This window comes from Phalacrocorax aristotelis, chromosome 2 (genome assembly GCF_949628215.1).
Source record: "Phalacrocorax aristotelis chromosome 2, bGulAri2.1, whole genome shotgun sequence".
Taxonomy (NCBI): Eukaryota; Metazoa; Chordata; class Aves; order Suliformes; family Phalacrocoracidae; genus Phalacrocorax; species Phalacrocorax aristotelis.
Window position 1 is genome coordinate 48,948,258 of NC_134277.1, and position 25,210 is coordinate 48,973,467.

At 35.6% G+C, this 25,210-nt stretch overlaps 1 protein-coding gene across 2 annotated transcripts in view; it reads right to left on the reverse strand.

Moving 5' to 3' along the window:
• LARS2 (leucyl-tRNA synthetase 2, mitochondrial) overlaps nucleotides 1-25,210 on the reverse strand; it is a 93,827-nt gene that overhangs the window by 62,927 nt on the left and 5,690 nt on the right. Inside the window, exons 4-7 of one of the 2 annotated variants that reach the window (XM_075083433.1) lie at nucleotides 16,010-16,101; nucleotides 12,510-12,570; nucleotides 5,225-5,314; nucleotides 883-1,026 (exon numbers count right to left, since the gene is read on the reverse strand). In XM_075083433.1, coding sequence (XP_074939534.1) covers nucleotides 883-1,026; nucleotides 5,225-5,314; nucleotides 12,510-12,570; nucleotides 16,010-16,101 — 387 coding nt within the window. The remainder of the gene's footprint in view (nucleotides 1-882; nucleotides 1,027-5,224; nucleotides 5,315-12,509; nucleotides 12,571-16,009; nucleotides 16,102-25,210) is intronic. The other variant, XM_075083434.1, reaches the window with a different exon arrangement.

Here is a 25,210-nt window from a genome sequence, read left to right on the forward strand (position 1 = left end):
ACCTGGATTTCTTCTCCCTGGATGATGATGGAAATTTGGCTTCTTGAATCTGAGGCTCAGAAAAAGGGTCAAAGGTGAATTTTTAATATTTTATTGGGAATAACTTTCTCAATCTGTACTTGAAGTCTCAAGACACGGACATTTGGATGGAATAAAAACTTTACCCAGACAAAACAGGAAGTTGATATTTTCATCTCAGAGAGCATAAAGCCAAAAATGTTGTTGAAGAATTTCTAGGTGCGGAAGCTATGCTGTTCCATCACAACCAAAATTTGAGCTCATGACAAAAAAAGATGTTTAAATAACTTGAAAATATTTTTAAAATTACAGATAATCAAATACACTATGAACTATAATAGAAGATCCAGATGATCTTCAGTAAAGAGCAGTTAATCATAAAGTACTATGGTTTAGATACATGTGGAAATAAACGCCAGGTGACAAGCTGTACTCCATTGCTTATACTATGCCCATTAAGTCCAACAGGTTGACTAGGTAAACAAGTTTCTAGTTCAAAAGATTGCACAACTGTACGCTCAAAATATGCAGAAAAGCACTTGATGGTAAATATGGGATGACAACGTATGAATGGACAGTTCATTCATTCACCTATAATTTAAGGTTTTTTATTTCTTCAAAACTTAATCCCATACCAACTACTTAGAATTCTTAAAGATGTGAACAGAAAGACTTCAGGGATAATAATTTTTTATACACACATACACAGGGAGAGATCACGTATGTTATTATATAATTATGTAGTACACAAACATGCATATAGAAAAGACCGCATTCAGCTTGATGAATAGTTCTGGATGAAAAGTCACCTCTTTTAAGTACTTTTCCATAGCACCATAATTTCAAAGAACTGTATTCTCATACCTTTGCATAAGCAGTAGTTTTGATAAACCACTGTTTGAGGTATTTCTGTTCCACTTTTGCTCCTGAACGCCACGAGCAACCATTGTCATCCACCTGTTCATTAGCTAGAACAGTCTGATCCACTGGATCCCAATTAACCAAGGCCTAAAAAAAGTTGCAGGAAGAAAAAATATTTTCAGCAGCCATTTCCAAACCAGAACCTTACTTTTCAGACACTAAAAGAATTATCTAGAAACATTCCTTAGGCCCCTGAGTTTTCTACTTTTTATAACATCCATTTCAATCAGTGACATGGCCTGAACTGAAGATGGATTGAATAATCATATTCTCAGAACTCAAAAAATCCAAGAATGCAGTTGGCAGCATTTGCCTTGATTGATCATCCTAAAGGCACAGGCTGACACGTGAATATTAAATAGGTAAGTGTTCCAATTGACCAAGCTGCAAACAATGTAGTCTGATGCTTAAAAACTGTCCACCACTAATCCAAAAGTGTTGAGTCAGACTGAGGGGGATGAATAACTGAGGATCTGCGACTTGAGAGGACAGAATCACAAAGAAATTTTATAGTGGTCAATTCTATTTCAATTGAAAAAGCTGATATTTTCTGCACATAACTTCTATCAACTGTGTGAATTACTTTTGAAATCATCTTTCCTTATCAATATAAATAGATTTAAACAAAATTTAAAGCCAAGTAAATGTTGGTGTTCAACTCTACAAACCTTGTTGTTTGAGGGCTAACTGAAATACCAGACATAACATAATGGGGAGGGAGCAAAAATGAAACTCACCCCGCCCTACTGCTGAACAATTTAACTGATCATTTATCATACAGGATCTAAGACCACAAAAGAATCCTAATGGTCATTCCAGAAGTAGTATTCAGTGCTAGACATTAACTTGAAAAACTGAACAGAAAGAAAAAAAATAAAAATCATAGCAATAAGGAAGAGTGATCCATTATTTTAAGTGTTATGCAGTATTTGAGCTAAATCAAAGTTTAATCAGCCTGACTGAAAAACAGCAGCTCCAGCTCCATAGCATTCTATTACATTACATATTATTTGAAAACTTCAAATGTCTTCTTTGGGTATGGGGAGGCCTTAGTACGTCAATTGAAAAAACTAATCACTGCCTTCATATTACTCACTTTACATTTTATCTATCACTGATCACCTTCTGAAATGCTCCATTTTCCAAACAACTGATATTGCTTAGTTTTAAATAAGCTACATATTCTTAGCAATAGTAAATATCACAACCATTTAAAAAATCTTACAGTGAGGACAGCAGAAAGACAGATGCATGGATTCTCTTCCTTAGGAATACTGTTGCTGGTTTTGTTATCATTGTGTGGTATATGCGTGTGTGTGCGCAAAGTCTGACTACCTACATCAATCTATAAAAAATTTATTATAATGAAACAAAAGAAAGTCATTCTTTGATAAAAACAAACTCACTTTCAAATTAAGCTTGTGTGGATTCACCATGTCATGGCAATTCAAACTCTTTACAGTTTGCCTACCTTTTATCTGTTACCTACCAATGACATCACAATGGTTTTTATAAAAGGCTTCTGAAAATTCACTGGGAAATTAAAAGCAATCAATATATTCTACTATTACAGATCTACTTTGTAGAATTTAAGAACACACAACTTCTTCAGTAATGATATAACACATTATGAAGTTGGGTCTAAAGTAATGATCTTTTGATTTGTAAGTTCTGAAAAAAACACCCACACCACTACAAATTTAAAATAACAGCTAAAGAGAGATAAATCAGATAATAATAATGAGAAGAAGTAATAAAATGCCAGTTGCATAAAGCAGTATTAGCATGTGCTTATATTAAACTGGCTATGACTCAAAGTTGAGAAAAAATACTATTTCTGTTTTGATGATACTGGATCAAATTTATGATTAAAATTTTCAAAGGTAACTGAACTGATCTATATGAATATAATTATTTAGCATAACGTATTCTCGTTATTCACTACAGGAAGATTTATCTAAACTAATCATGCAAAACAAAGCAAATACGTATTTAAGAACCCGTAGCTGAAAGGTTTTATCTGTGAATTTCTAGAGTTGCATTTTGTTCCTTCCATTTCTCACAGCCTTTTAACTAATATCCAGAACCTGGATATTAAATTAAATGCTTAGTTCCTACTTGTACCTCACACAGGCAACTTCTTGACAATGACAGCCTCTGAAACTATGGACCCAGGAAGCCACTAAATGTCATCTACACAAAGAGAGTACAGCGGAAAAGTGTATAGAAAACACATTATTTAGATCTCCTCACTACACCAATGTAGACCATATGCTTTTAAGACAGCATTAATCTCATCTAACTTCAGGTATCTATAGCATTAGTATCTATCCCCAGGTTTGGTATCTATGGTTCCACTACAGTCTAGATACCTAATCAAAATAACAGAGTCTAGGCAGAAATTAATCTCAACCTAAATAAGACACCCACATCTGTCCAGGTCAATAACCTCTATAATATATTGACTAAATCAGTATTGCAGGAATAAGGAAAGGATTTTGCTATGGTGAATAAAGACACCTTCTGTGGATGCTGCAGCACCCAGACAGTCATTGTTAATTCTCACTCATTCCAGCTCCCAGATATAGTGAGTCTGTGTCTCCCTACCAGGGTAATTTCTTGCCAGACACACATACTCCTGGAACAGAGCGATAACTAGACTAACACTCTACATATATTATTCTTACCACCACAGTAAGGCTATGAATTATCTATCAACTTGTATCCAAAAAGAAATTGTAAGACAGAAGACTTCATGCTGTGCAGAAGCACTGCCTAACATATATTGCAAGTAGGCCGAAGACATGGGATAAATATATGCTTTAAGTATATATTACTGTTTGAAGGGACCCAGGGTTACAGGCTATCTCTGCCATCTGTTTCCTGCCAAAAAGCAACTGCTTTATATCCACCAGAGATTATATCCCCTACAAGTTGACAGATGCTGATTTAAGTCCTCAGACTCATCCTTGACTCTTAAAGAGGGAAGCAGATCCAATCACTGGTACCCAAATACCTCCAGGATCCCACAGTACTGGGAGCCCACACGCAAAATTTTTGTATATCGTCACTGTTTCTAATGAAGCAGAAAGCCTTCTGCTTTTCAGATTCACCTGGGATCACTCATCAAGGAAATTTACAGATAAAAGTGTTTGTTATGGCAAAGCCAGGGATTTAATTTTTTTATTAAAAACACAGAAAATAATTACGGGGGTGGGGGAAAGAAAGAATACCCTCGCCCAAAGCCAGCATGTTAGGACATATCAAACATTGAATCTTTTTGCTGGTTGTCATTTAAGATCTCTGAATATATCTTGCCTATGAAAATAGAAGTAGTAGTTCAGTAACACCCTGCCATTCCAAATACTACCTTTCACCATCAACCAGAGAATAATTGGAGTACATCCCTAATTATATCCTATGGAGTTTCCTGGTTTCTACAGAACACAAATAAAACATCAAAGCATATTTAAGAAATCTTAGTTTCCATTTTAAGTTAGAAACATTCACTAAACTGTAGCTTGGTTTAGGTGCAGCTGTTCAGGTGTTTTGGAACTGCGTTGCCTTGGCTATACAGAGAGTTCTTTGGAATGCTCATTTAACATCTTTGTTTCATCTCCTAATGAAATTGTTAACTGAACGCTTCCCTTTTCAGATAGCCTGATATGTATTGTTTACAAAATCTTATAAGGTCAATATTTTCTTAATGTACTCTAGCAGAAGAACATCTGTGATAGTCTTATAGTATCTAATATTTCTGTAATATTTTAGAGATCACAAATAGGGTCCAGGAATTGGACGATTAGGCACACAATCTCCAACTATCCTATCCAATCCTATCAGTTCTGAGACAGCATCACAGTGATGTTATACAGTTAGATAATCTTGCTGCTGAACAGACTCCTCATGATCACATTATCTTACATGTTTTCATGAGAGGGAATTTAAGACCTAGAAAATTCTTTCTTAAAATCATCAAATAAACTAACAGTAGCTATATTCTGATCCTGCAGTCCAGTGGAAATTACTAACAATAAATATTTCTGATTTGACTTGCTACAATACCCATTCATGTTAGTTAGTAACATGTAAAATACATCTATATGTAAAATTCAGTTATATATAAAATTAATTATGATTGGCAATGACTTAAAACCAATAGAGCACAATAAATACTCATCCACTTAATGAATGTGAAGGGATGATCCAGAAATGTGCCACTGACATAACGAGTGAGTTGAGTTAGTGCAACTGGAAAGTATTAAAGGTCAAAGTTTGTACCTACCTCTTTTTGATACACTATCCCAGCCTCGAAAAGCTTAAGAAAGAGATATTGTGTCCATTTGTAGTAGTCTGGTAAGCAAGTGGTTATTTCCTGCAGAAATGAAATAAAATAAAAATTCCTGAAGCTACTCGTAGAATTTTCTTATGGTGTTTTAACTTAACTAACTCGGGAGTGTATAATATATGCCACAGAGAAAACATAAACGCAATTTTGGGTAATGTTTGTAATGAGTGATATTCATCTGTACACAAAAACAGAGAACATGGGCTTTGTGCGGGTTTGATGTGCAAAGAAAAGTTTCCCTGTTAACACGGAATATAAGAACCCTGTAAAATCAGTGCTGATAGATCCAAGAACAGAAGACAAATGGAAATGACCACAGTTCAAAGAGCACTATGGAACTACTTGCGAAGTTCCATATCTCAAATGTTTGTTCTTAAAAAAACCAAATTTGAAATAAACACCTCAATATGTAAAGATGACTAAAGGATTACATTATTAGACTCCTAGTTTTCTCCATACAAACTGTGTTTTACAGGCAGAATTGATACACATACACTTTCACCCACATATTTTACAGTTTGGCCGAAGTGAAAACAACTGTGTAACTCAGTATTTAAGCTCTAATTACATCATAAATATGCAACAATAAACAGATCACATTTGCCTCCTCAACAGCTTTCTTGTTTAACTTGCATTTGTTTGAAAAAGAAACATTTCTAGAAACTTTGTTTGACCACATTTGTACTTATTGAAGTGGAAGATGACTCCTACGCCAAATTTCAAATCAACAAGAACTTCTCCTGATTTTAGAGTTACAGGGTTGACAGCAAGCCACTGATAAAATTTGTTGCATTTGCAAATAGTTGTCAGCTACTTGAAATAGCTTCAAATGTGAAATGACTTTCACCCAGGCTTTCCTATCATCTAAGTGTCTCACTACACATGCCATCAGCAATATCATCTGCTGCTCAAATGAGATCTGAAACACTCTAGCATAAAATTTTTTTTCTTTTTCTACAACTTTATACTCCAGGGCTGAAATGTTGCTTTGAACGATTACTATGACCTTTGAACAGATATGCCTTAAATGTGTGTATAAGAGGCTTTCAAGACCAGAACGAGACATTTAATGGCAAGTTTTCAGCACAGCATGTGAAGACTTAGTAATGAAAAATAGTTGCTTGATTAAACCCCTGTGCTCTGCACTGAAAAAAAACACTTGATAAAAGTCTGATTTCCATCTCTCCAACTAAACACTCTCCTGTTAATCATTTCTATTTTTTTCCCCCTGCTTCTCCACACAGTGGAGTAGTTCTGCCAGTGTGATGCCACTACAGGCAACAGAGCTTCATCACTGTAATATGAGAGGCACAAGAGAGACAATCCCTTTTGGTACAAGATAAGATTATGTGAGCAACAGGCAAACACGTAGGACGACTGCAGTGAGTTGTCAAATGAAAATAGTAAAATGGACTGAGATTTGTCCTTTTGGCCCTGAATGACAGGTGTCTGTTAATTGAAACAAAAAGAGATGACGTTTCTAAGTCTAAACAGGTGTGCTGAGGACACTGTACAAGCTAACTCCTGGGAACAGATTCTCATGTCCGTGCTCTCTCACAAATTGTACATTGACCTTTTTTAGAAAGAAATGCAGCAGACTGTTATCGCTGAAGAAAATTTGTTGTGTGGTCATTGACCTGCAAAAAGATCACTCAAGCTCATCATTTAACTTTATAACCATGAAGATCTGAAGTAACATTTGAAGATAACAAAGAAAGAGAAATTACATCACTTCCAAGTGAAATGAGCTGCTGATGACAAGCCAGCAACCTCTTGTCAATCTCAAAATGTGTTTGGTTTTTTTTCCTACCATTTAGCACATTAAGACTTACAGTGACAAATAATTTTCTGTGTATGCCAGTTACTGATCTTGATTAAATAAATGATGTCTGGTAAAAAGTTTCCATTAGGCTGCTATCATGCTTAAATTAAGGTGAATGTTAACATTTCTATTTATACTTTATGAGCATGGCAAAGATTCGCATTGCATTAACAGAATGCAATGACTTAACTCAGAAATACAGAAAAGGATTTATAAAAGGCTTTGCAAAATAGCATGATGGAGCCCTTCCACCCTGCCAAAAACCGTAACTTTCTGCTTCTCATTTGTGAGATGAGACTAGCATTACAGAACCCCATATCACAGAGCAGTTCAGTGAATAAACAGGATATTAGCATGTTTTCTTCAAAGATAAAATACATACTAAAGATCAGAACCCTTTTTACAGATACGAAATACGCTGCTCAGCTGTCCACTGCATGTCTCTTCAGTGCTCTGTGGCAGGTTCAGTGATACCCCATCACCCCAGCATTTCAGAAGGTACTATGCAACGGGAGGGACAGCACCTCCATCTTCCCCCCAACCATTTTCCCTTCTCCTTTTGTCAGCTTACTAGTGAAAAGAGCATCTGATACTGTCACCAAAATGCATCTTTATCATTGGTTACTGTTACTGCTCCTTATTCCTACAGAAATGACGCTCATTCATTAAAACAAACCACCCTTAAAAGTCGCCTGCTTTTAAAAATAGCAGATATTGCCGAGGTGTGTAAGAGAAGAATCCCTCCCTTACCAAAAACTTCCTTCCTTAATCCCTTTATCGCAGCACAACACTCTGTTCCTAACAAACTGCATGATGGAGGGTTTAGTAGCTTATTTATTTTTGCAAATAAATTCTCAGTTACAGACTAAATAGCAGTATTACATTTTATATTTGACAGCAGTGCAACTTGGGAAGCAAACGGTTCATGTTAAGGTTAAAGGGATGTTCATTATTTGAAAATCTGATAAAAAAACTCCAGCTACCAAAAATACAGAAAAACCAACAGTAAAGAATCCTGGATAAACAAAAAAAAAAACCCCAAACTGGATGGAAGATTTTGGTCACTAATAAAACAAAAACTAATTTACAAATGCCTTGTTTTATAAGTCATCATTTGTTCTGAATTTGTTCCATTCTTACAACTTCCTTTTATGTAGCTCTGAACCTAAAACTGGGTTTTGTTTGTTTTTTTTGAGAAGGTTACATCTTGAAACTACTTTCATGTGTATTTTTTTTAAATAAGAGTAACATTTACAGGCTGCGTATAACTAAAACATATAACAAGACTAGAGAGAAGTAATTTCCTAGTTTATTACTAATAATTTTATTTCTAGCACAGTCTTACACTATCCTGAAGACAGCCACGTTGCACTTGATACTTATTAAAAAGGTGATAAGGAGAAAAAGTCTGAATGAATTTTTTCAAAATGAGGCAGGGAAGATGAGGCAGTCTTTATTATTTGCCTATTTTGGTATTAAAGGGCATGTACAACCTCATCTGGAAGTATAACTACTTGATTTTCAGAGCTTTAGAGCTAGACTAAACTACATTTCTAAATTCATTTGAATATTTGTATTTCAAAGGCCCTTAGTTTCATGCTTTACTATTTACAAATACAAATACCATTCAATGCCTACACTTTAGAGCACTAATATCTTTCCTGGAAAAAAGTAGCCTTGTATCAATGGTTTCCTTTTTTATTTGATTACAAGCAAGGTGACTGATTATCAGTGATACGTGGATAAAAAGAAAATGTAATAGGTAATGCTCTCTATACTGTTACAGTTTTATGCGCGCTCAGGCAGTGCACAAGAATGACAACTTCAAAACTAAACAGGAAAATATCTGCACAAAGAAAACGTACCAAAGATTTCATCTTTTTTTAATGTACAGAGTAGAAGGGGAACATTACTCTTATGCAAAAAATTATGTCATTTGGCATGCATGAATTGAAAAGACTAAAAAATGTTGGCAGTACGAGCTACCTTCTAGAAGCAAGTTACAGATTGATAATACCGTGGTGAACTGATGGCTTACTGCGAACATGCATTCAGTCTGACGGCACTCTGGAGCAAAGAAAGGAAAAATATTATATGTTCTCCATCCCTTGTTGCTGATGATATGAATCTTTGAAAATTATATTGCCTAATTCCCCTGAAAATAATGTTTAAAAGAAGTGGCAGGCAGTTTGCTATGCTGTCTGGGATGGTATTTTGGAGAAATCTCATCAGGAGGAATGCCCAAATTATTGTTATCTCAAAACCAAAACATAACCACACTGGCTTTTTTTTCTTTATTTTCCATGTGTTTTTAATGTCTCTCAGAGGTATTTCTTCCATCCTCAAGCTGCAGCTTTTTAACCCTGGATTTGACAAACATAAATGTTCAGAATAGAAACGTTCTCTCTCTAATTATTTTTAAAAAATCTCTCCCCCAAATCACACCATTTTCAAAGTGATTTAAAAATATAACATTTATTACTTGAGGCACTTAAAATACCTACAGGTTTCAGGGAAAAAATATCAGATCATTATTAGTATTCAGAACTACTCTAAAGCAAAGTACTTACAGAACTATTTTATGCATTTAATTACATTTTTAGTTTGCTTACATTTTCTATTTAGGAGAATAATTTTCAAGTGTCTTTGTAACCTGGCTTTCTGAAATAATCTAATTAGCTTTTAATAAGACCTTATTTGTGATGCCTTACCGGTTAAGTAATTTCACTGCTACAACATAAAAATACTTTTGCATTTTGATTTGTAAGACAGAGAGAATGATGGAAAAAAACCCAGATAAATAAATGGAAACTTCTAGTGTCCCAGATGCACTGGGATTTGTTCATAATAATTTTACCAAGCAATAAAACTACAACTAGTCTTCATATTCCTGGACAGGACTTTCTTGAACACCAGACATGACTTTAAAAGCAGTCAGCTTCTTCAGCACAGCTACATGCATGAGGTATTAGAAATGTATTTTTTATTATTCTCCCACTTTTTTTTCCTTAACATTTGTAAAATGATAAAATTTAATTAAGTGTCCTCCACATCATCTAGCTGGCCACAGAGGACAAAGACAGTTAACATAAAAGGTTCACACTTCAAAAAGCAATTCACTACACACTAAAATAGGGAACTAAGGTAGGGGAATGGGTTCCCTCCAGTATATATTTGCTGGGTACTATATGCTCTAGCACAATGAAGGAGCACATTTAAGCAACATCAATGAAAATAAATTAAAACCAAAGTCCCGTTTTATACAATAGTTCTCTGTTAATTAGACTAACCTGTATAAAAAGTGGGTTTCTTGCATTTTTCATAGGAGTCACTAACACTAGTGGGTTGGTTTGCATTGTCACAGTATTTTGTAAGCCACTGATTTAGTGCCATACTAGTACAGAATAATAAAAAAAGATATTCCTTACCTCAAAGAGCTCACTTTTAAGATAAGTACCTGCACAGTGCAGTGCATTGCTGTCCAAAGATGTTTGAGTTAGCCCAGAAGCAGTGCAGCTGAGGCAGTAAGATACTCTGCCCAGCCTAATTAGCCTTGCAGAGAAGCAGGCTTTATCAGCCTGGAAAATACACTCTGCCACAGCTTAGCCATTCCGCTTCCAAAGGTAGCTCTTTCACAGCTAGCTCAAATATCCATGCATTTGCAGATCATGTAATACAGATATATTTCAGGCATCATATATTTTTTGCAATGAATAAACATATCTATTTCTAATGGTTACCATTCAGGTCACTCTTACTCCAGTTAATAAGGCAGGCTCTCTAGGTAAAATAAAATTTAACTAATAAGCTAAGGAGTGAAAACTCCAAAATTCATTGTGTTTCAAGGAACACTTTTTAGCTGTTTTAAAGTCTTACCTTTCAAAACCACAATGTACCCCTAGACTGTTCTAAATTATTTTAATTACACAACTGTTCAAATAAACTTAATTGTACAGTGTGAAAGCCGTTTCCACAAGTATCCAGAGACTTCTGAAAGCTCAGTAACCAAAACATGGCTTACTAGAAAAGTGAAGGCAAGCCTCAAAGAACAGGCACAGAGATGAGAAATTACTTTCCCTTGTATACTTATACATCCTGCCATGGTTTTCAGTACTGCCAGTTCTCCCATCTCTTCTTCAGAATGGAAGGGTTAAAGGAAAGTCCACATACAGAAGTGAATTTTCTCAATTTTCTTGAAAGGCCCTCTGCAACATTCAGCTCTGGTGTGCTCCGTAATACATGTAGACTACACGTACAATTTCACTGTTTTGAAGTATTGCTGTATTACATACACAGCAAATCTCTGAGATACAAACAGTTTTAAATATAAGAAAATAATTGTCAAAAATGTGTGCAGTAAACCTTCCACAACAAACCTTTTCTTTTCAGAGCAACTTTTTGGCTATCAAGAAAACTAAAATCATACTAAAAGGCTTATACTGAAAAGCTTGCCATACATATGACATAATGAAATATGGTTTTTAGATGTAAGACATACAAATAAACAACTTCACCTTCAAGATTAAAGAAAACAGATGGCAGGTCTCAGACTGCCAGAAGACTAATCCTTTTCCTTTTCAGATCTACAATACTGCTATAAAAATCCAAGATTAGCATCTCCGTCACTCTATGCAGAATCATATTAAGGTGATAAGCAAGAATTATTCCTGAGAATATAAAGGTAGTGACTGACTTTGATTCACTGGTAAATGCAATAACCTTACATTTGCTTCAAAAATCAATTTCGTTTTATCTTGAAAATGACATTAGCTTATGTCTGATCATGTTGGTAAGGTTTTTAAGGTGAACACCTGATTCTCAAGCATTAGTGCTTTAAATAACATTTCTATTTTCCAAAACTGTCATGGTATGAACACCTACAAAAATGCAGACCTATGCGTCAAATTTAGAATAACATAACCAAACCACTATTTCAAGTTACGACCATTAAACTCTTCGCTATATTATAAAAACATACACACTGAAGAAAACACTCCTCAAAACATATATATACCTTAACACGAACACATGCTGCTTCATAAATATCTATTTAGACTATTGCCTAAATTCTAACACAGAAAATTGCTACTTTGAAAGAGCCGAAAAAGCAGAGACATAAATCGAAGCGCAAAACTGAAATTACTTTCAAGAAAAGAAGGATTCTCCTAAACCTTGAGATTATCAGATGATGTCAGTGTATCAAAATTAAGAGAAGTTTGACAAGAAGCTTGAAAGAAGCTCAATTTCCCAATTTTTTAAAGTGTAATTTTAGTGTTTAACAACTTGAACTGGTCACTTTCAAAGACTTCTATATTGTCATAAATAAAATGGTGAAATTCCGTGTTTTCCAATGTTCCATCATACAATAAAGCAGCATCCCTTAAAAAATGAAAATCTTACCCTTTCCCATGTAAAAGACAGACCTAGTGCATCAAACTGTTCCCTCATGTGTTGAATATTACTGTAAAATAAAAAGTTAAAAAATTTATTAACTTAAAAATATTTCTATGACGAGATCGTATTCAAAACCAGGTGCTTATAAATTTCTGAGAAATCAAAAGCACTAGTTAACCTCTAAACACTATTATCTCATTAACAGTGAAACTCAAAGAACTGTCAGAATACTCAAATAATAATTTTAAAAGTCATTAGTGTATTCTGGTTCAATTTCAATGTCTGTGTGTACATGACACTGATTTTTCTCCTCTTGATTCCAGCACAACTGAAAAGCAAATATGGCACTGCAGTTTGAGAAAACCATTTCTGAAGCATCACTTCTCATTATTTTCTGTTATTTTTACAGCAATTGAGCCAAAGGGCACTCTGAAATCTTCACAACGCACTAGGATGTACTTCCACAATTGGTTTAATCCTGCTCTATTCTGGCAATGCTATCTTGGCTGTATTTTGCTTTGACTCTGGTGATCGTGTGGCTATAGGATGAGTTGAATCAGCTTATCCATTCAACTGAAGACGTCTTACAAAAAGTTCTCCAAAAAACCCTTGCCTGTTTTCTTGCTTCCCTCTGATCAACAAGCTGATCACACCAATACCGTGAACACAAAAACAGCTGAGCAAACACAAAGGAGGTGGTGGGAACGTATATCCTGAGGTGACAAGGAACCCCACTAAGCTTCTGGTGGCAGCACAGCCACAGAGAAACTGAAGTCAGCTGTGAAACTGTAGGGCTAGACCATGTCTCAAATGGATTATATTCAAAATGGAAAACAAGATATATCAGAATATACAGTGAAGCTTTAGTTTGAAAATCTACTAAATACAGTTTACTAAAATACTCACACCTACACAATATTAACTAGTGACCCAGTATGAATTAATTCACATACTTCAAAATTGCTTTAAATTTCTTATGGACTTTTAACTTCCTACTAAAATGCATTATGCCAGATAAAGTATCATCTATCCTCCCACAGTGGCTAATTTGACAGTCATGAAACCAAGCATTTAATTCTGATCCAGAACAAACTTGCACTGCTGAATAACTGCGTAATGCCAGTATCCCGTACTAACAGTTGCAGTGCTGCAGTTACACTAGACAAGGCCTGCCAGTGGGGTCATAATACTATAGGAACCAGGAAATCCTCTTATGGACTTACAGCTTCTGCTGGGAGAAACTGTATTTTCAGCAGTACTGCTTTTATTGAAGTGCCATTCAAAACGAACTGTACTAATAAAAAAAGTACAAATTTGAGTGCATTTTCACACAGTAAGAGTTACTATAGTGGCACAAGCTAACAAAAATTTCTGTGTGTTTTGTATAAGTAACTCTGTATTCAATTTGTTATATGGTTTTCTTCCTAACTTTAAGAATATAAAAAGTAATAGTCAATTGGTACTCATTTTAAATCACCTCTAGAGAAAATCATGATGCTCTAAAATTTGGTTGTTCACTCCTGAACCAAGTAAGTTGAAATGGGTGGCTGGCTCTGCTCCAGGGATGACTAAAACAGGTCAGGTTGCTATCACACCATCACAGCTTCACATTCAGTTCAGTCATCCCTGCTGCAGGCATGAGAAACATTCAGGACAGGGACAATGGAGAAAACGAGAGACAGCAATTACTTCAGTGGTCAGAATTTAAACAGCTGGTATGATGAACCAACTCCCCTCCTTAGCATGATAAAAAACAAAGGAGTATGCAAATAATTTTCCTATTTGGTTGTTATTATAATCAGTCTCAATGATGATATGCTAACTTGTCTCAGTTGTTGTAATATTATTCTTTAACTCTTAAAACTAGACAATTACTTTTTTCAGTACTAGGGAAAGTTTCAAAGTAAAATTTTCTTCCAGTATAAAACGTCTTGTACTTGTAACTACCAGCTGAACTGTTTTAAATGTATGGAACAACATGCACCTATTTAAAAGAAAAGAGAAAAATAGCAGAGCATGGGAGGTAGCAGAAGAGAATCAGCTCAGGCTGTGCCCTGCCACAGGCTTTTTGATATGACCCAGACAAACAGCTTAGATAAGACAGGCTGAGCTGATATGGCACTTTGCTATCACAGTCTTTCTGCCCCACACACTCACTGCTTTTCTGTTGAGCCAGTTCAACTCAGATTGCAGAGCAGCTTTCTTCTGAGTTAGCAAGCTGAGTCAGTTCAACAAGATGTCCTACCAGTGCCAAAGCTAGTACAATAGGTGAGGAGGGACCATGTAGTAGAGAGGAGGGGAAAACACTGACCCTTTTGTAGTCACAAGTATTTAATCTCAGCCTCATTGTCTCAAAACTACAACCTTCAGCTCTTTGTGCCTCATTTGTCATGTAGGTAAGGATCACAGTAACCCTCCATCTGGTGAAGGTTCCATCAAGATAATCAAGGCAAAAATGAGGCACTCAGATAAAATAGATCTGTGAATTTGTTTTACAGCTGAGCTTCAGTAGGCTTATTGAAGGCAGAGAGAAATCATCAGTTTACTGACCATGCTACAATATAACTGATGGCGCACAACACACTGTACAGTGATGTTTCACACTCTCAAAAGAACAAAACCAGGTTTTTGTGTCTTGATGGTAACTGGTTCTTACACATATTCTCATATAAACCATACATGAAGGAAGTTTTCTACTAACTCGGAATTTGTATGTAGTGCACTCATGCATTCTCCCTAAGTAAAATCAGTTGCCATCATATTTTAGGTGGAAAAGTATCAAGTATCTAACATTGGAGCAGAAGCATGAAAAAAATTTAAAAGAAACAGCATTATCAAAGAAAGAAATGGATCAAGGTTCAAAAAGATACCACAGCTGGATTACTGCACCCAGAGCACAACAGCCAGCTTCACTTAAGATTGGTTTCTGAGTAATTTATAGAAATTAATGTTTACTTATATAACTTTCTACTAATTTTAAAAAATTAGGGGAATACGACACCCCATTCTGTGGTCTAAAGCCCAACATTTTCACTAAAATCAGCAGCAATAATGGCTGCTTATCACTTCCCAAGACCCAGTCTCAAAAGAAAAAACAATCTTCCTCTTTCGCATGGTACTGAAAACTACTTGTAAATCTAACCACGTAGCTCATAATTTTCAACTGTGTATTCTATACTAAGATTTAACTCACCATAATGAAATTCTGATTTATTCCTTACTCACTGATTTGGGTGTTTGGGAAATGTCACTCTTTCAATAATCTACCTTTTTACAAGTTAAAAGTAATTGAGATGAAAACCTTGAAAATCATCCTGATACATTTATTTTTTGAAACTGAATCACCTGCACAGTCTCATAAAACAATGGCAAATAACCCTGGTTCTTTCTGTACCATCGTTCTTCTACTTCTACACTGCTTTTGGTCTGTTTTGCTGGTTTATGTGGGCCACAGCATAGGCATTCGCAGTGGAAATGCCGCATTACTTATATTCATTAAAAACTACCTTTGTGTCCAGCTTGCAGGGTGAAGCCCATGCTCAATTGCAGCATTTTCTGCCGGTAAGCCAAATGCGTCCCATCCCATTGGATTTATCACCTGCAAGCAAAAAGGAAAAACACAGTCTTATGTCACTTTCTGGAATGGCATCAACAACACACACAGGCCTCTAAATAATGAATGGTGTTTTGCATCCAAATAATGAACAATGTTTTGCATTTCAGCACTTGCTTTGTCTGAATTGAACCTCTTCAAAATATGCCGCTATGGCTAGGTCTGCTTTAAAAAATGAATATGTACACTTGCTATGTACAATGTGATGTTAGAGGGAGCTTAAAGTATTATGCGATAAATCCTCATGACTATTTCAACACCAGGTTAGCCATGACAAAAAACAATCCTTTGCAAATTTGTCTGGTGGTCAAAATTAGCAGTTGATGCTAAACAGAATCAAATATTCATCCTAAAGAAGGAGAAGAAGAAAGTGAGCAAAACTAATTGAATCAATGGTTTTATAACTGTACTTGATGTATAGCCTACTTTTTTTTTCTTTTTGTTCAAGAAAAAGAATACCCTCTGATAACCTTGAATCCAACAGATAAAATGAAGAGAGTGGGGAAAACTGTTTTAGTCAAATTTTAATAAAACATCTTTTGTAAATATAGACTGCAGATAGACAAATTGTATTTCATGACCACAAATAAATAAAAGTGGAAAAAATGTTACTATAAAATAACACGTAATTTATCTTGAAATAAATATATCCATATTTCCTATTAACATCCAAATTATTTAGAAAAATAACCTAGCAATACAGTAAATATTCAAAAACCTGTTTAATAACCAGGGAAAGAAAGGCTTGTGCTTAAGACATTGTCATTAAACTCACTTATGTTGGATACGTGATAAAACCAATCCCATTTCTTACGCCTACAAATGTCCTATAAATTCAATAACTATGATTAAAGTTACACAAGTTTAACAATAGCAAAACATGATTGAGGAACATTTTACGGGTTGTAAGAAATCAAAATTTTTACCCCTAGAAATATATAGAACTTGTTCTTTAGCAGCATGCAAGCAAACAAGCAATAACAAAGCAAGCCCAGCAATACTAATCTCATAAGCTATCTGCATGTGAAAAACCTGTTCGTTTCTGAAGCATAAGAGCTACTTTTGTCACTGGTTTCAATTATTTTTATTCTTCTTTGCCACAACCTTCCAATCCTCTGACTTCAATGGATTCCTTCATAAAAAAAATATTTTATAGACAGGTTTATGAAGGTGCCCTAGGCACCAGCTCAATGTAAAAGCAACAGAATTTAACAGATGTGACTCCTCAGCATTCTTGTTTTCAATACTGAGCTAAAACTAAACCTGCTGTATATCATTACTCTCCTGGTGCAGCAACAAAACCAGAAGTATTAACCTGTGATCAACTGCGATTCAAGCCAGTACAGTAAGAGTCCATGCACAGCACATTTTTTATGTATAAATCTAACAGAAACCAGAACGCTATGCTGTGTTACGAATTTTTGCTATGATCAGACAGATTATTGTTCCTCGTATCACAGTGTCAGAAAATATGAGAGTCAGATTTCCTAACTCCCTACTTCCTCACATTATAAGCTTTACATGGAAAATCTCATCTGGAGCCTAAAGCACTAGTCAAGGCCCTGTTGAAGCACACCTCTCCCCAGCCCTTCTCCTCTCCCTCCTGGTACCAGTAATCAAAATTATTGGTATAGAAGAGAAAAAAGAAAGGTAAACTTTACATAAAATCTCAATAGAATTTTTTAAGGACACACAAAAATATTAGTTTCTGCAGCTCAGCTCTTTCTGACCACTACTATTGCTGACCACCTGTCTCTGGACAGAAATGACGAAATAAACCAGATTTTTTTTCCCCTGTATAATACAAATTTTCTCTTATTTAAACCTGTTTGTTTAGACAACTGCCCTACGTCGGCATCCCTACAAATGCCTTATTTTACTACAAGCTGATGCACATTAAGTGAGATTAAAAAAAACAACTCTTGATTAATTTTTATAAAATTTGCCTTCTGAAGATCTCCTGGATACAGGTAGGCAGCCAAGGCACAATCTCATTCCTCACACTCATGATCAAAAGGATGTGGGAAAAACAGCTTCGCTACCAGCTACAGGCTCCCCAAAAGGGCTGACTGATGCTCCAGACAGCTAATGTGCAGACATTTTATCACTGTACCATCAGCTCTAGCAGGAGTTATCTGCTCACGCAGATCTTCCCAGTTCTAGCATGTATATTAAAAATATCATACATTCACTTCTTACATTGAAAAGACAGTTCAATTTAACAACCAAGAGCATCCCTCAAGTTAAAGGGCTGAAGAAATATGCTAATTCAAGTTTCAATCAGAAACCTGAATTTAAAGAGACATTAAAAATATCCTCAAATTAATCTCCAGGATAGATCTATTTATGTAGTTGCTATAGAGATGAATGTAACATGCAGTGGTTTAGGAAATTATTTCAAGTTTATTGTCTCTTTTACTTCTCTACCGTGAATGGATTTGAAAGGTTTGTGAAATGCATTTGTCTAAACAATAGGTCATCTGCTTCTGGCTGGAATGTATGTTACGGATCTACAGTTAAAATGCCACCGTCTCCACAAAGCACTCGGTGTTACATCTTAACTCTACTTAGCTAACGTAAAACAAAAGGCTGAGATTAACTGTATAGTTCTAAAAAACATCAAAAATCTCAAGACACATGGAAGGTGAGAAGAAAATATATTACTAACATGTCAGAATTTGGCACAAAGAATAAAGGAATAGTTCAACCATTCAAAACAAAGAAAAATTAGGAAGAAAGCAATTTTGAAGACAGAAGGGTATTCCTTGTAGCTCCTTGATGGGTTGATCGTAGGCTAGCAGAAAACACAGCTGCCCTCTCCAGCATTACAGACAAGCAGAAGAAAAGGAAAAAAAGTCATCCACTTTCTTTAATGCTGACTTGATTGCTTCTGACAGCAGTCTCTAAACCTTATGCAACTTAGGGATCAGTTCTGCTCACTAGAGCGACCATTCTCCCAAGCACTGCTTCTCTTACAGACAGTATTTTCTCTAAGCCGCAAGGAGAAAGAAAAACAAATAATGAACATGCCTTGTAGAGAGAGGAGGCCTGCATAAATCTGAGGATGATGTCCATACCTGGTAAAAGGAGGCAGGCTATAATTTTCCAAAGGCAGCTGTGTGTTTCTGGTCTTCACAATGAAGTAGACAGTTAAACTCTTCCCAGTTCAAACTAGTAAGGTTAGTCTTGAACACAGAGGGCTTAATATCCTCAGAAGTTCACATGATCTGGCAGGATCAGCTATGAAAGACTAGCATTTTCTACCGCTCAGCATACTATGTTTTGCACAGAAACATGAAGTTGCAAGGAAGTGATTTATTAGTGTATGGGGAACAAAGTGCTTGGTAACTACCACACTGAGCGGTCTTTTCAGGAGCAGTTATTAAAAACAGTTGCATCTTGAAACATTTTAGATCCCAAAGACTCTGACTTCATATTAGCTTGAAGCACCAGTGTAAGAATCATTTCACAGCATGGTCAAAAATCTGTCATTAATGATGGCTAGAGCTCTTCATGTGACTGAGGGACGAAGCAGAGGAAGAAACAGCAACTCTGTTAATTAATTTCTGAGATCTCAGCTCTTCCTTTCAGATGATTTTCAACTATTCACTGCTGTAATAATCAGCTGATCTCACTGACATTAGTAGGCGAAATCAGCAGGTACTATATTACATAAAGTTGACAATGATCTCGTAACACTCAGTTCTTTGCCTCCATCAACATAATTAGGACAGATGATTCAGTGAAATTTCCTTAATGTTTTTAAGGAAACAAAGAACTTGTTTGCTCTCCTGACGTTCTCAGTATGTCTCGAAACTATGACCAGGGAGCTGACGTGTCTTTCTTACATGCAGATCAATGCATTCTGAATTTTAAGACAGACAGCAGAATCAGTGTCAAAAATGCCTGTAAATGAATAGATTTGTTTCAGAGAATGTGTGATAAGAGAACCAAAAATGAAAAAGGTTTGCTGACAGATTACTGTTTTTAATCAATACAGTAAAGCCTACATTCTTGTCTCTAGTTATATCCCCATGACATACTCAAAGTGAACAACCAAAAAAGGCTGACAAAATAGGTGACCCATGGTCACAAGTTCCAGCTGCCAGAAAACACCCCTGGCTCCAGCAGCAACTTTCTGTCATCCTCATTGCACTTGACCTCACAACTGCAACCACACACAAGTGAGACAGTAAGGACACATGCTTGGAGAGGATGAAGGACAGAATGGCTGCTCCTTCCATTGGCCACCTACAATTAGGCTGAACATATTGAAAATCTCATTTGTACCTTGATAGATTACAGACACAACACATTTTAAATACAAGATGTCCACCTGAATGCAGCCTAGATTGTCTTTTAAGTGTCCTAGGTAACAAACACTGTTATGCAGCAGCTAAAAATTACCACCACCAACAACAACCAAAAAAACCCCAAGCAGGCAAGGCACACCTGGAAATAGATGAAAATAATGAATTTTTGACTAGCATGTACATTCTAGCAAGGACTATTTCAATGATCCTCTGCAACAGAATGCTGCATATTTGTATTCTGATGAGGCACTTTCAAATTAAAAAATAATCAACGCACACAGTTTTCTATCAAAACATAACTCTGCTTATAAAATGCTCTCATTTATTTCATGTTCTCACAAGATATAAAATATAAGAAATTATTCTACATGCACACACTACTACATTTAGAAAACAAACGTGTCACCTCCTTAATTTCACAAATTCTTTTATAACATAATTGCATTTAAAATAATATTTTGCTCTCTCTTCCTTTCAAAATGAAAGAGTGAGCTAATTAACACTTTCAGTACTTGCTACTGGAAAACTAAATTTAAATAAGATTCAACTCACATAAGATACTTGTAATATTCTCCACTTCATTTATACCACAGAAAATAACCTGGCAAAAGGACACAACGGCTTCACGAAAAAAATGGTGGAGAATAGCAGCTAATGATGATTGGAAAATGGAACTGTATTAAAATAATTCATCCTACTGATGAGCTCATTATAAAGTTTAATTAAAACTTGCCTGTCTTTCTTCCATACCATTCACTTTTGCAATTTCTAGAGTATTACGATTCACTGCTGAAAGGGAAAACAATGAAAAGACATCCAATTTAAAAAAAAGATGTTCTGAATAAAACAAAAGTGCTCTTTAAGTAATTTTGGGATATTGTAGAAATACCACTGACAATATTCCAATCCCATCTATCAGGAGCAGTTTAAGTATAAATTAAGCAATTTGATCCTTGTGTACAGGAACTTCACCCTGAATTGTCCAATGATCATTTGCATTTCTGCACAAACTGCATATGCCAGCCTTGCTGTAGCATCAATTACAATTCAAAATTTTATTAAAAAGGTATCACAGGAACGGTCAAACTGAATCACTCTGTTTACTGATTGCTAAGGGAATTCTTCTCAGTCCTCTGAGAGGCACAAATTATCCACTTTGGAATTTATCAAAGACATGATAATGATAGCGTGATACAGCAATGGTAAATACTTTTTCCCCAAGCAGCAGCAGGCTGGAAACTTGCCATGGTGAAAATCACCATGACTATCTCTGTAATTTGTGCATGGCACTCTCAAATAATGAATAGGAAATCTCTTGACTTCTTACAAAACTCATATATTTGAATTCACAACATGCATGTAAATTTACAGAGAAAACACAAACAGAAACTTCACAGTTTAGTTCTGGATTGGTTTACTAATAGATACAAAACTGTAATTTAAAATCTAGAAATTACTTTTTCATAGCATTTTAAAAGAAATATGTTTGTAATAAGATCTGTGCCTAGAACTCTCCATACACAAAAATTCTTTTAATTGCACTTCAAGAAAAACGTTCTCCTTAACACATTTTTGAAGGAGACTAGCTCACTGCATTCATGCTAAGTAATCTATATAGTTTACAGTTCCCACGCAGAGAATTCAAACTTCATCTTCAGCAATTAGCATGTAAACAACTTATCTTACAACAGATGTACTCTACAAATCATTTACCCAGCAACCTAATCCAAGTGCATGACAGAGTTTGTTTCCCATGCACAGCTTACAGGCACTTGAGGAGTGTTGGAACAAGACAACGCTTCCCTGGTCAGATCTTCAGATAAAACAAACAGGACTTCATCACCCATTGGCACAAGCAACGTGCCGGCCCCGTATCGATACAACTCTGGTGATTACCTCTGTACTGCAATACTCAAATTCATGCACCTCCTACTGAAAATTCTGTGAAGCTTATCACCCATCAGTACATTGAAAAAGTGACTGCCTATTGCAATGTTACACTTGCATTAAATCCTACCTCTGCCCACCATTTAATAAATGACCAGCCAGGCATGTATTGCAGAAAAGGCTGCTGCTCATTAGGCAATCTGTTCGCCCATTTTCAGTGTCATTAGTCACCAGTATAATCTACGGCTTTATGTTCAAGCAGTATTTCTTCCAAAAACAAGGGCGGAAAGAAGAGCAACAAATACTTATTTTCCTGTTTAAAATGCTGGTGAAGTACAGGTTTCTGGCAAATATCAGTAGATTCAGTGTGTACTACCTATCTGGAATATCTGAACTGAAACAAAATCAGATCCTATCCAGCTAGAAAAATTAAATACTAGTGTTCCATTTTAGAAAAACTAAAAACTGTCATCCAAATGATTTAACACTTTCCCAGTTAAGATTTCAAACTATCTCCAGTACAAAGAAATTACTTGAATGCATTCTAAAGAATGGTTCCAATTTACTAAAGGAGCTCTAATCCCTTTGTAATGGCATTCAAGCTTATCCTTACTTAAGTACTATAACAAATAAGACAATTCTTGCCTGTTCAGATTAAATAAATATGAAACTAATTTACTATTTTCTCTTGAAGGCATTCTCTAAGAAAAATATCTCCACCTTATTCAACATACATTACTCTCTTACTCAACCATATATACTAGTCAACTATGTACATACCATATGTATTTTCCCTGACATTTTCCCTTCTGTTTATCAGACAACAACAAATATACATTGTAGTCTGAAATTTCCCCTGGCAGCTGTAACTATGAATGGTTTTGCTTGTATTTTTCATGGTAGCAGCCCATCATCCCTCGTTGCCTTCCAAACACTTTCAACTGACCTCTATTCCTTCCAGCAGTTTTATGACCAAGGTCAGTTCTACATCTATATGTAGAGACACAGTTCCTAAGATTATTTTCAATGACTCTTCCTTTCTGTTAGTTTGGAAATGATGGAAGCAATTACTACTCAAAAATCTTAACCTAAACTTGCCTTGAATACCTGAAATGCATGTACTTCTGCTTAGAATGTTGACTTGGGAAAAATTAGCAGTCCCTGAACTTTCAAACAAGCAATATTAAAGCTGATGTTCCAGAAAGGAAAAAACAAAACAAAACAAACAAATGAAAAAAACCCAAACAAACAAAAACCCCTCAAACCAAACCAACAGAATAACTTAAAAAATATGCATACAAATATTTTTTTGTTTCTAAAGCATTCTTTCTTTTTATGACCTGAAGAACTCTGGTAATTCCCTGAATACAGGGAAAAACATTTTTCTTGGGTGTATCAAATTTTCTGTATAAGACATAACCATGTCATAGCCTATAACCATCACAATAAAGAAATCTTTAACAAATTGGACAACTGTGACTATGGCCAGAGAAAACATCTAGAGGCTGATAAATTAATTGCGAGGAGAAAATCAATTATAAAGACTTTAATTCTAAGTGTGGAGAAATTAGCATGGCTATTAAAGAAAAGGGTTTTTAAGGTAAATAGAAGTTTCAGCAAGTTAACGTACATCACTAACACAATAGCTTTTATTCTGACATACTCAGAAAATCATTTGAGAGATCTTTAATGTCTCTTCATTGTACATGAAGGTTAATTTCTTTGGCTGCCCACCTCTAGTCATAAATAGATGTTCAAAGTGGTTAACACAACAGAAGATATATGTATTTATAGAAATTCAGCATGTTCTACAGGCACTCTAATACCCTTCAAAGTCATGAAATGTAAAAATAACCTGAAATGCAAGATCTAAAGACTTTCAAAACTTTTCTGGAAAAAATATGCAATCATGGAAATAAAAACTTGCATTTATAGTGCCTCTTGTATTTCATTGCTATTATATTATCTTTTCATTTTCTCCAAAGGTTCCTACTAAAGGTGCTTACTTCCCTTCTATTCAAAAGCTAACACGTACAGCATCCTACTGGATGTAGACAATTAGTTTTCATCTCTCGGAACAGAAATTTAGTGATCTCCATTGTTATTGATGAAAGATGAGCTATGTCCTGAAATAACACCTCCAGTGGCCTTAACATCAAGCAAGAAACAAAAGTCCCTTCATGACCTCCGTTGGCTCAATATTTTTAATGAGATCTAAGTTCTGGTCACTCAGAAGAGTTAGGAAAGATCAGTATTAACAGAGACATTGGGGATTTTTCTCATTTGAAGTCTAGTTATTTCTTTCTCCTGTAATTTTAAAAGCACGAAAATGCATTTCTGTAAAGCAACAGCACATATTCAGTGCATGGGATGTTCATCACTGGCATAAAATACATAGTATTTGGAAAGGCAGCACACTGAATAATTCAGTGACAATACCTTTAAGAGTCTCATGGATGGTGATAAATCCAGGAAATGCTACACTTTTTCAGCGCTTGTAGCAAGGAAATTGCACTTAGCACCACAAGTAATTAGCATTTATTTCTCCATTTCATCTTCTTTGTACTCTTTGAGAGTCTGATTCCTATATTCTAGAACTGCTCCTTCTCCCTCGTAAGTTAGAGAGAATTCCTCTCCATGTCTCACCCTAGATTCTTGCCTACGGCCATCTTTCCTTTTGTTCCCTACTGTAAAATTGGGTATTTTCTTTCCATATTCCTCCTTCCTACTGTTCCCCAGATTCTTAACATTTCCCCCCTACCAAATATCTTCCTCTTCCTTAATAGGGTTGTTGCTCAGGCCACAATTCTCCCACTTTCCTCACATCCTTCAAGATTTACCTGCCAGTCTTTACTGCAGAACACCAGTTGGGATCCCACCTGTAGACTGCAGGT